At 42.2% G+C, this 12,546-nt stretch overlaps 1 protein-coding gene across 1 annotated transcript in view; it reads left to right on the forward strand.

Annotated features, from left to right (window-relative positions):
- LOC104864471 (thrombospondin type-1 domain-containing protein 4) overlaps positions 1-12,546 on the forward strand; it is a 181,380-nt gene that overhangs the window by 93,547 nt on the left and 75,287 nt on the right. The window contains exon 2 of the mRNA XM_010627442.3: positions 5,317-5,521. Within this exon, the coding sequence (XP_010625744.1) occupies positions 5,317-5,521 (205 nt within the window). The remainder of the gene's footprint in view (positions 1-5,316; positions 5,522-12,546) is intronic.

Here is a 12,546-nt window from a genome sequence, read left to right on the forward strand (position 1 = left end):
ACCAAAAAAAAAAAAAAAAAAAAAAAAAAAAAAAACAAAACCTGGAAAAATACTAAGAATATCTGATACTTATCCAGTCACCTTTGTAATAGCAAAAAGACCAAAAAAACAAAAAAGTCCATTTGAACTGCAGTATACGGTGCAAACAATCATAAAATGGAGGTGGACCAGGGAGCGGGTCTACTTTCTGGCTTTTCTCACTAGGTGCCATCTGAGCAGTAAGTGTGGAAGCCATGTGAAGAGTTGTGTTCTCATGAGCAACTGTGGCTTTGCTTTGACTTTCCAGACTTTTCTGCTTTTATCCAAATGAGAAAGAATATTTCTAACTGAGCTGTAAAAGAAAATGCAATAGAAATAGATGAATCCTGGATGGTTACATGATGACGATATTTACTTAGAGGTAGATAAGATTCCAAACAGGATCAAATCAATGAAGATAAGGATGATAAAACCCAGAATTTTCCAGAAAGGATTCTGCCAAAAATCTTATGTGTTTGCCTTGTTTGAGCCTCCCAATTGTCTGAAGAGGTTAATACTGCACCACCCCAGCCACGGATTTTTTTTTTTAAATGGAGGCTCAGAACAGCTTCTTGACCTAGCCAAAGGTACTGCACACAGAGTGTCCAAGCCAGCACAGGATACTGGAGATGGCAGATTCCAGTGCCCACCTTAAGATTCCGTTGGTGGCTGTTCTGAAAAAGTTTGGAAGAAAGCTCACCACTTTTAAGCCATCCCTGTCAGAGGCCAGTCGATCAGCCTTCTGATACACAAACCGGAGTCTGGGTCAGATTCCTTTCTGGACACCGAGCCCTGAAGATCTGGGGTTTGCTGGAACTCTTTTCCGTATCTCCAGAGAGAGGTCAGGAACTGAGCCACGAACACACTCCAGGCTCCCTGGCACCCAGAGCCAACATTCTCGCCATCATTCCTAACTGGTTTTCCTTCTAAATGACATCAGCTGCACTTACCAATTTCACGGCGGTGTGCCGGAGGAGAATAGCAACTGCTTTAAGAAAATAACAGTACATAATCTGTACCTGTGATGTCCCATAGAATGTCCGCCCACAGAAATGCAAATAAAAAGTGGCAAAATCCAAATAAAGGTTGTTCTTAAGTTCATGGCATGATACTGATACCAATGGTCTGCATGGTTTGGGCGATGTACTGTGGTTAGTAAGATGCTTTCATTAGGGGAAGCTGTGTGGAGGGTCAGTGAAAGTCCTATACTGTTTTCAAAAGTTATAAAATAAAAAATGAATGCAACATGAAAACAGAATACCCCTACTCACTGCATATGAAGTGTGGTGTTACAAGAGCTGGGGTGGGAGGGATTCATAGTGTGGTGGGCCCTCCACTATACTAGAAGAAAATGCGGGAGTCACTTCTGGTCCAAGCACTTCCCAGAACTCCATCACAGCAGTGCTTCAAACTTGTCCCCCGCACCTAGGTCACTGCTACCATCCACTCCTCCAATAAAGCTAGGCCCTCAACAGGGCCACTGCACCTTGGACCTCCAGTCTTTATATAATGGTTAAAGGTATGGGCTTTTCTTTGGACCCAGGGTTCAAATCCAAGCTCCACCTTTACCAGCTGCATGACCTTGGGCAAGTTACCTAACGTACATCCTATTCCTTAGTTCCCTACAGTCTTCAATAATCTCACTAATAGCTTTTAAAATTAAATGAGAAGTAGACGTTTGTAGGACTTAGAATATAGTAAAGATGGTACAAGTATTAGACAAGATGATGCTGAGGCCAATGAGAGACAGGGAAAGAGTCAAGCCTGCTTCCTCCCCTCCCAACCCACCAGTCACGAAGGCCTTTTCATTTTGCATCTGTCCTGCATGTTCTTGGACACTCTTTACCCTACAGGAATCCCTGTTCCACTAATTCAGGCTGGGATAGTGCAATGTCTGCTAGACTTTACACATCTAATTATCAGTTATCCACCTTCTAAAGAAGAGTTGATGCCATCCCAGTGTGACATGAAGAATGCAGAAATTCCTCATTGCTTAATAGCTTATGATTACTCCTACGTGTGTTTTATCTCCCCTGTTAGACTCAAATTCCCAAAGGCAGGACACATGTCTGATTCAGCTTGGGGTTCCCAGCTGGCATGTTACAGTCACCCAACAACATCAGTGATCAAATACATGCATATGTGTTTAGATCTTGTCATACCTGATCCTTCTTGTCACGCATGTCCTAGCCCAGAGGTAACTTCCTCAGCCGATCTGTCTTACCTTTCATTATATCATATGATCCTTACAACAGCCCTGTGCAAGAGAAAGGACAGTTGTCACATGTTATTTGCCTATGGCCTTAGAGCTAAAGCTAAAGATCTTGAATATGTGTTACCTTCCCAGTCCTCATTCTGTCCTTGCTCTGTGAAGTAGATATTTTCTAAGTCCATAGCAACTCCATCTCTCAGAGATCTGGTTAGCCACTGGGACACTCAAAATTGTTTCTAGTAATTTCTTTCCTAATTCAAGAAGGGTTCACACAACCCTTCTTCTGACTTCTCCCTTGAGGCGCAGTCTGTGGGCAGAGCTCAGGATGAGCTCTAAGGAGACAGGACATCACCTCTCTACGACATTTGGATATCGACCAGGAAAATCTGCCATAGCCCTCTCTCCTCATGTCTGGATTCACCCAGAGTGACCATGCCACTCAAGCTGGTAGGAATCCACCAAAGTGTGCAGACTATTTTAATATGTCTGATTACGAGATCAGATCTATGTTGTTGGTTTCGAAAGTGGTCCATATTTGAATAATTTCTTCATAATCCCATTCTGACTGAGCTGGGGCTGAGGACTGATGTGGCATCTGGTTCACTATTGGTGGCTCTTGTTCGTTGTTGAACTGTCCTCTCCACATAATATAAAAAAGAGAGACTCGCTAGACGTCCTGCACCCTCTAAGTAGGACCCACTTCACCCTGCGGCCAAGGTGGTCATCCAGAAACAGGTCTAAGAATGGCTCTCTTTCTTCAGATATCTAGTGGTTGCAGATTTCATAGGACAGAATTCTCATTCTTCACCCTGGCAAACAAGAGACTTAACAAATTTGGCTGAACTCTACAGCCTTACTGCGTCCTTACCAGCAACCTTACCCTTCAGCTTTGTCATTCAGTGAGCATGCTTTGTTCTTTCCGACTTCCATGCCTTTGCACTCCCGTGAGAACGAGCTCAGTCTGGGACGAGTTGGGTGCAGGCTAAGCAGGAATGGACTAGAGACTGAAAGAGGGGAGGGAGGAGGGTGAGATGTTGCTAGTGAAGGCAGGGACGGCCAGTTGGCGTTTGCATCCATCTTCCCCATCAGCCACAGTTCAGCCACCTCCTTCAGTCAGTTAGTCTTGCTTTACACAATGGGTTCCCTTTGGGTGATGGAATTTCCAGTTTTCAAGGGAAAGGAGAACCCAAGGCAGTGGGGGTATGGCGACCATGCATAAGAGACTTTTCTGCAAAAAATATGCACGGGGTAGGGGCAAGAAATATTTGAGGGAGGAGAAATACGTAGCAAACATGGCATTTTGAAAGACTAATTGGATGTGAATGAACATATTGAGATGATGTTCTGTTATTGTCAGAAGTAACGTTTTACAGAGAAGTTATTTGTGAAGAGAGACCCATTATTGATGGACTAATGTGCACGCGGGAATATGGAAGCAATAATGCAGAAACACAGCACCTGCGGAAAGATATGAGTCAAACATAAAGCTAGAGGGGCCCCAATAAACACCTTTTGATCTGACCCACCTATGGGGTTTGGCTTGTAGGACCTACATGAACAGAGCAGGTTGTTTAACAAAATCAAATGTAATCTTTGAATACTTTGCCCCTGAGAGGTGGTCTGATTGCTCTCAGAATCCCAGCTTGTGCGTCATCAAACATATGTCTCAGGTTTTCAAATACCATTCTTACTTCAGGCATCTTTCTGTATCCCCATAACCCAGGGAATAATCCTGTTATCCCAATATTTCATCATCCAAACTACATTCTACTTACTTCCATCTGCTCAGGGACACGTGACAGAATTCTTTGCATAGACCATAAGTCCTAATTTTGAATTCAGGAAACATGATCGTGAGTCCTACAGAATCAGCTCCAGAAGTGGAAAAAGATTCCAGAAGATCTTTCCATTCTGTTCCAAAGTTTGTTTGTTTGTTTGTTTAATGCAAAATGAATTTTCCTTATAAGAACAAGAATGGGGGTGATGCAGGTAAAGTAAAAAGATCTTGAAATAAGTCTTAGGAAGGATCTTTCCAGGGGAAATTCAGGAAAGTTCCCTCAAACATTCTGACTGTACAAAGAGTGCTCCCGTAATTTGAAGCTTAACGTCCTGCTCATTGCTGTTTCTGGCCATCCACTTCAGGAAATGTGCCTTGGGATAATCGGGCACAGTTCCTCCCACTTGGCCCTCCAGAGGCACAGTTAGCAGGGTAGATTCTGATCTCGAACAAGGTTATTTGATTTCCTGAGAAACTGGGCCAGGGAACATTATGGGGTGGGGGGGTTGCTAGGTGTGTACAGCATCTGTAATTGGGAACAGAAGACTTGGAAGCCAATCTCAGTTTGGGGTGTGGTACTTATGATAAGTTCCAAAGGGATTGTTCATATGAAGCTTCCAGCCTGGAGCATCCTTGATCCAAACATAGCTCAGTGGGGATTTGCAGAACTTTACTGTACAAGGTGCAGAAGTAAATTCCTGCCCATGGTCTCTTCTCTCATTCTTTTACCCTGCTATTTTTCTCCTTCCTGATCACTTAACCATCACTAAAGGCACCACTTTATTTACTTATATTTTTCATTGACTAAGGCCCCCACCCTATCTGTGAAACGAACATTTCATGAGTAGCTAAAAACCAAGATTCTTGCCCCCAAAGAGTTACTCTGTGCATACTATTGAGTGATGAACAGCACGGATTTGCTTATCTACAGGAGCAGGAGCAGGAGGAAGGGCAGTTTGAATCCCACCAGTTTATCCCACCATCCACTCTCCCTTCTTCCTCCAGATGCCCCTGTTTCATTCTTCAAGAGTCTTCTCTTGGATGTGAGGGCGACCTGGCTGCGACATCTGTCACCCCATTGATCACCAGGGATGATTCGGTTGATCTGGCTGGCTGGGCGGGGGGTCCCCTTCCTCCCTCACTGCTCCATGTGCATCCCTACCGAAGCTGCATGCTGGATCGAAGGGGACGACCACCCCGATGGAGGAGGACCATTTCCTCCAGCAGGGTTACACGAGTAGCTGCACTCCCCTGCTAGCATTTCCAAACAAGCTCACCAGAGTCTTTTTTCTTTTGCACCTCTTTGCAGAGCATCGGCTGCGATGACTACCTGGGCTCCGACAAAGTTGTGGACAAGTGTGGGGTGTGTGGAGGTGACAACACAGGCTGCCAGGTAGTATCGGGCGTGTTTAAACACGCTCTCACCAGCCTAGGTTACCACCGCGTCGTGGAAATCCCCCAAGGAGCCACGAAAATCAACATCACTGAGATGCAGAAGAGTAACAACTATTTGGGTAAGCTTGATCTGCTGCAGGGGGAGACCATCTGTTGCTGCCCGCTGGTGTATTCCTTCAGGGTGGTGAGATGAACAGAGTGGTGTCCAGAGGTTCTGGGACATGGAGGAGGTATCCCCGGGAGTGCCTGAGCACCACATGGTCTGCCCCTTAACATGAGAAAGTTGGGCAGAGAGAGCGAAAAAAAATCCTTCTTTCAATTAAATGTTTAATATCTATACATTGGGACCAGCTTCTGCTGCTCACAGGAGAAACACGGTTACAAAATGGGTAACAGCCTAAATCGTTGCTCTGAGCTGGGAGGGGCCCTTTGCAGAGCCAGGAGGTCTGTTAATCCTTGTTACATGGGGGTTTCAAGCAGGGCGGAAGTAACTGAAGATGCCATCTGGACCTTCCCTCCTGAAGGTCTAAAGCAAACGTTCTTCATTTCTTTCTACTTCATCTGCTCAGGGCAACTGTCTCCTACATTACTAGTATGTGTCTTCGAATCCCTCCACAATGATTTGGAGCCATGTCATTAATATTGGAAGGCCATTTTAAACCCATTTCCCTGCAAAAAGAGATCTTTGTTGACACTCTCTTCTGGGTTCTCAGAATCCAATGCAAAAATTAGTTTTTACCAAGTTCTAATTCGTGTGTTACCAGGAAGCTGTATCCTAACGCCACGAGTTCACAACACAGCAAGGGACAGACAGTGTACCTAGATTCTTGGTGTCTTTGATGAAAGATTTCAGACAAGATGCACAGGACATCGTATAGAGTACAAGTAAAGTTTATTGCAAAAATGAGAGATTTTCAGAGAGAAAGAGAGAGACAGACAAAGGTGGACAAGTGCCAGAGTTGCTGTTGTACCAAATGAGGTTGGAGATTACATTTATATGATCAATTAGGTCTTCCAAGGAACATCCTCTCCTGCCTCCCTCCACGCCATTGTTTTCTTACACCGAGCGTGGGGCTGTGTTGGCCTAATTCACAGAGAAGTAGGTCCCTGTCGACTCTCAGGGTGGATGGTTTCCATTTAGTTTGTTATGAGGTCTTGAAGAATTTTCCAACCCCTTGCCCATGGTCTGGACTTTGTCTGGACCCTGGACCTTATCAGCACATGAAGAATGTTACGTTCTCTTGAGCTAAAGTTGAAAGTTTATGGATTTCATCTATAGCTAATGATTAAGAAAGTGAAGGAAAAGGAAAAAGCATCATGTTTTCTCTGCTTTTTAAGTAGCCCCAACTCCTGTCTCCAGGCCTTCAGCCTAATGTAAGCCCGTAAAAATCAGTTAAAGAGATAACCTCATTTGGCTGTTTCTTAAAAGCCATTTGATGAATGGCAATATTCAATTTTATTTTTTAATTATTTATTGAACATGAACTTATCTACATATCAGGCAGTATTCTTAATGCTTTCCAAGCACAAAGTCCTCAACTCTCTCAACAGTCCTGTGGCATTAAAGCTATTCCCAACCCCATTTCATAGAAAAAGAAAGCAGGCTCAGAGAGGTTATAAAACTTGCCAAGGTCACACAGCAAGAAAGAAGTGGAGCTGAAACTCGAACCCAGGCCTCTAGCTCTAAGCATGTTAGTCTATCAAGGGGTAGTACCTATGGACAGTCCCTCTGCCGCACCATTGACCTTGTATAGGCAATGTCTGCAGTAGTTAAAAGATCATTAATTTCTCAACTTTCAACTATCAGGATCACCCCAGAAGATAACTCCAGACCCAGGCCTCCATACTCTGCAGCTGTCCCTTCCCTACCCATACTTGTGCAGCCAGAAATGACTGCTTGGTTTTATTGTCCACAGAAGGAAGGGATGGCGGTGAGTAGATCCCTGTTACAAACCCAGTTCAAGCAGAAAACTGTCCCATTTGCTCTGGCAAATCCAAGAGGTACCAAAGTGGCACAGAGCTAGTTTCCCAGAGAGTGGTTTGCATGTTATTTTTAATAGGAAAAAACAAACAACAAAAAAAAACTAGTCTTCCTGCGTCCCCTCCTTTCTTTTGTACTTCTGTGGGATCACATCTTCACAAACATCCTGTCTCCTAGGATGGAAAGTGTTCTTGCAGGGGTTATTTGAAGCGTGGTTGTGTTCAAATGCACCAGCAGGCAGTGCCACTTTTTATTAGCTTTGTGTTGTTGTCAGTAAAACTTTCTCTGGCTATAGTTAGTCCTGTTCCATAAGCAGCTTCAGGTTGTGTCCTGGGAAGAGAAATTGATCTCCGGCGTGAACAGCATAATACATCTGAACGGGAACAGCTCTCAGCATCTTGGTGTTTACATCTGGGCCCTGGGAACAAGATCATGACCGTGTTAACGAGGGTAACTGAGCAGAGCTGACACTGGGTGGTTGACAAATGTCCCCTCCCTTTTTTTTTTTTTTTTTTTTTTTTTTTTTTTTTTGTCTGAGAGGCTTTATCAGGACCTCAACACTTCACAGTATTAAAAAAAAAAAATCCCTCTCCCCAAAGAGAGTTGAAGAGTAAGCAGGAAAATGGAAGTACTGAGAATCAGGGCCTGGGTGATTCAGAAGGTCAGGTTCAACTCCCTGTCCCCGTAGGCCCCTGGGGAGAGGAGAAATCCAGGGTCCACAACAGCGTGGTGTGGCACTGCATAGGCAAAAAGAAAACAAGGGAGTAGAAGGGTGGGCTCTGGAGAAAGGAGGCAGCGGGGGTGAAGAACGCAGGTTCCTGGCGTCACCTGGGATGCTCTATTTCTTCCTTCTCTTTGTTGAAATTGAGATATCATTTACATACCACAAAACTCACCATTTCGGGTGTGCAGGGGATGGGATGGTCTGGGTGTTCTCTTTACCTAATCCACTTCAACTGCTGATCTCCTGCTCTATGAAGTCTCTGTTAATTTTTTATTAATCCATGTTTACAGTAGATACGGTCTACAGTCCTTGTGTGGAGTCGATGTGTGTACACAACACATCTTAATTCCCTTTCTATTTCTTTTCCTTCTCCCTTTTCCCTCCATCTCTTGATCCCCTTCACATCTCAGAAAGATCCGTCTGCCTACTTCCTATCATTCATAGAAAAACGGATGCAGCTTGAGACCATCATGTTCAGTGAAATACATCAGACACAGAAGCTTAAATAGTACATGGTTTCTCTTACATGACATATAAATGAAGTCTTTTTTTTTTTTTTGTACCAGGGATTGAACTCAGGTCCTTGTGCTTGCGAGGCAGGCGGTGGAACCACTGAGCTAAATCCCTAGGCCAAATGAAGTCCATTTTAAAAGTTAATCTGCAGGGTGGAGGATTTAGCTCAGTGGTTCCACCACCTGCCTTGCAAGCGCAAGGACCTGAGTTTGATTCCCAGTACCAAAAAGTAAATAAATAAATAAAAGTTAATCTGCAGACTATTACTTGAGATTATACATAAGCCATTACAACACAGGTAAATCTAGCAATTTCTGAACTCTAAGATAACCAGTTTGTACATTAAATATTGTCAGACGTTAAAACAGTGTCCAAAGAGCCTCTACAATTTTCCAGGTAATGATGAAGGTTTCTGGTTTTTACCTGGTAATTTCTGGCTTTGTAAATTGTACTTTTTATATAATGTGGCTTGATTCACAACATTGTCTCTGCCATTTGAATAAATTGGTATAAAGGAAGTTAATTCTTCAAATTTTTTATATCATTGCTTATAAAAATTGCACAATTTTACCAAGTTTTTTTTTTTTAGTTGCTCTGTTGCTTTCCAGAATTACCTTTAGTTATCTGTAAAACAGTTCAAACTTTCCTTGTGAAAGTCTTGGTAGTTTTTGTGGCCTGACCCCTCAAATTTGAGAGCAATAGAAAATAGATTTCTATGAAAACAGACGGACTTGTACACTTACATTATTACTGCTGGAGATGATTTAATCACCTCATTTTAAAGGATTTTCTAAAATCTTTGATGTTTAAATGACTTACCCTAGATTACTCAATTCGTTAATAGTAGTCATACTATACATTATTTATATCTATTTCTTCAAGCTTCAAAGCATTTCCACGAAATAGTATTTTGCTCTTTAAAACTGGACAGTGATACCAGAAATGGTGGCACACACCTGTAATCCCAACACTTGGGAGGCTGAGGCAGGAGGATCACCCTCAGTTCAAGGCCAGCCTGGGCTGTATAGTGTGTTCAAGGCCATTACATAGTGACTCTGTCTTAAAAAAAAAAAAAAAAAAAAAAAAGACTAAAAAGGAAACCGGACATTTCTTTGCTTGCTTCAAAAAGGATTTGGAGGGCCAGGGATTTAGCTCAGTGGTTCTGCCTCCTGCTTTGGAAGCACAAGGTCCAGAGTTCAATCCCTGGTACCAAAAAAAAAAGGAGTTGGAGTCACTTGGTACAGATGTAATTACAGAGTTACAATACGAAAATCAAACCTAAATAGAAGAATGCGTGTATACCAAAAATCACAGTTAGATTATTTATGATCCTGGAGGGCAGACTACAGTAGGTTTCTGCACCTTACCACTGGGCTCCTAACTGGTAAGTACACTCTCTGGCCCTAGGAACACAAGTCACCAGCAGACCAAGTGGCCAAAGGAAAGTGTGACCTGAGCCATGTGATCCAAGGAGCGCTGTGTGAGGCCCACAAAGCTCATAATAACTGTTGCCCTATCGCTCGTGGAGATGCATTCTCCACACCTGTTCACTCGGATGAGGCCCCCCCCCACCAAGCTGGTCAATTAGATGATCATTTTCCGTTGCTCAGTTGTGACGCGTGTATGCAGCCTTTAACTTTTCCATTCCTTCCTTATGATTAAGTCGGGGCAGGCAGAACGATAGAACTCAACTCCTAAGATTCTGTTGGCTTTAATTTTTGAGGAACAAAAGGCTTTAGATTGGAGTCAGCCACAGTTGTCATCGTTGTTTATTAATCACCATCGGCCTGATTAAAAAGCTCACTAGTACCAGGAGGCGAGTAACATAGTAAATATATTTGAGAACTTAAAAAGAACTCCAGCCTGTGAGTTTTGAAGTGGGTGGTGAATTGGCATCAAAAAATCCTGAGGCTAGAGCCATTCTTGATCTTATGATTTTTGCCCTGGTGTTAGCATAAAAGTGACATTTCTGTTGAGAGTATGACAAACAGCGAATTTTTACTTTCTTTGTACATTTTTTGTACTTGTCAACTTTTAAGTAAGGAATATACATAAACATAGGCACACACTTCGTTTTTATAAAAATAATAATGAAACTAAAATGATGCCCCTTTTTCGTATGGGTAAGAAATACATTTGTTTTACGCTCATGTTATGTTGTGTCAATTTTCAAAATTGAGTGGGCATTCGTAGACATTTTTTGTAATTCCTGTGTGGCTGTTGTATATTTATGTGTTGGGAGCCCATCTATGTTTCTTTCTTTAGTAATGTAACCGGCATGAATGACAGTGGATACTTATGGAAGCCAGAGTGTCTGTTCTCAAGGATCTGGTTGTCTTAAAATGTATCGTTTTTTACTTGTTCGTGTGTTCATATTCACGTTCAATGCCAAAACCCATTGTCGAAGATGTGTCAGTATATACTGCAGAATCCATAAAAAGTTTATGAGTTTTATTTATGTCTAAGACACTGAAAATTCTGTTCAATATTTTTTATTTTCCTGGTTCTTTTTCTTACTAGCACATTTGAAAGATGTTTAATGTAATAAATCTATTAAAACTAATAGCCAATAAACAGTTTTGATTTTTAAAAAAAGCCCTCAGCTAATGGGTTAGTGGTGAGGGCACATTGAACGTAACTCAGTTTGGCCAACAAGACCTGGCCTACTAGGATCCAATTCTGTAGGCCCAAGCCTGGCCCCTGCCCTATGTAACTCATAGGAAGACCAGGCCCACCCTAGCTGAGGGAGAGGCCAGCTCGCTCTCCACAATGCTACTGTTCTATCAGAGCAAAGCTGGAGAAACTGCAGCACTTAATGATTCCCCCCCCACCAAGCTGGTCAATTAGATGATCATTTTCCGTTGCTCAGTTGTGACGCGTGTATGCAGCCTTTAACTTTTCCATTCCTTCCTTATGATTAAGTCGGGGCAGGCAGAACGATAGAACTCAACTCCTAAGATTCTGTTGGCTTTAATTTTTGAGGAACAAAAGGCTTTAGATTGGAGTCAGCCACAGTTGTCATCGTTGTTTATTAATCACCATCGGCCTGATTAAAAAGCTCACTAGTACCAGGAGGCGAGTAACATAGTAAATATATTTGAGAACTTAAAAAGAACTCCAGCCTGTGAGTTTTGAAGTGGGTGGTGAATTGGCATCAAAAAATCCTGAGGCTAGAGCCATTCTTGATCTTATGATTTTTGCCCTGGTGTTAGCATAAAAGTGACATTTCTGTTGAGAGTATGACAAACAGCGAATTTTTACTTTCTTTGTACATTTTTTGTACTTGTCAACTTTTAAGTAAGGAATATACATAAACATAGGCACACACTTCGTTTTTATAAAAATAATAATGAAACTAAAATGATGCCCCTTTTTCGTATGGGTAAGAAATACATTTGTTTTACGCTCATGTTATGTTGTGTCAATTTTCAAAATTGAGTGGGCATTCGTAGACATTTTTTGTAATTCCTGTGTGGCTGTTGTATATTTATGTGTTGGGAGCCCATCTATGTTTCTTTCTTTAGTAATGTAACCGGCATGAATGACAGTGGATACTTATGGAAGCCAGAGTGTCTGTTCTCAAGGATCTGGTTGTCTTAAAATGTATCGTTTTTTACTTGTTCGTGTGTTCATATTCACGTTCAATGCCAAAACCCATTGTCGAAGATGTGTCAGTATATACTGCAGAATCCATAAAAAGTTTATGAGTTTTATTTATGTCTAAGACACTGAAAATTCTGTTCAATATTTTTTATTTTCCTGGTTCTTTTTCTTACTAGCACATTTGAAAGATGTTTAATGTAATAAATCTATTAAAACTAATAGCCAATAAACAGTTTTGATTTTTAAAAAAAGCCCTCAGCTAATGGGTTAGTGGTGAGGGCACATTGAACGTAACTCAGTTTGGCCAACAAGACCTGGCCTAC

The sequence above is a fragment of the Fukomys damarensis genome, unplaced genomic scaffold, assembly GCF_012274545.1.
Source record: "Fukomys damarensis isolate Sample0158 unplaced genomic scaffold, DMR_v1.0_HiC HiC_scaffold_25, whole genome shotgun sequence".
In the NCBI taxonomy this organism is placed as follows: Eukaryota; Metazoa; Chordata; class Mammalia; order Rodentia; family Bathyergidae; genus Fukomys; species Fukomys damarensis.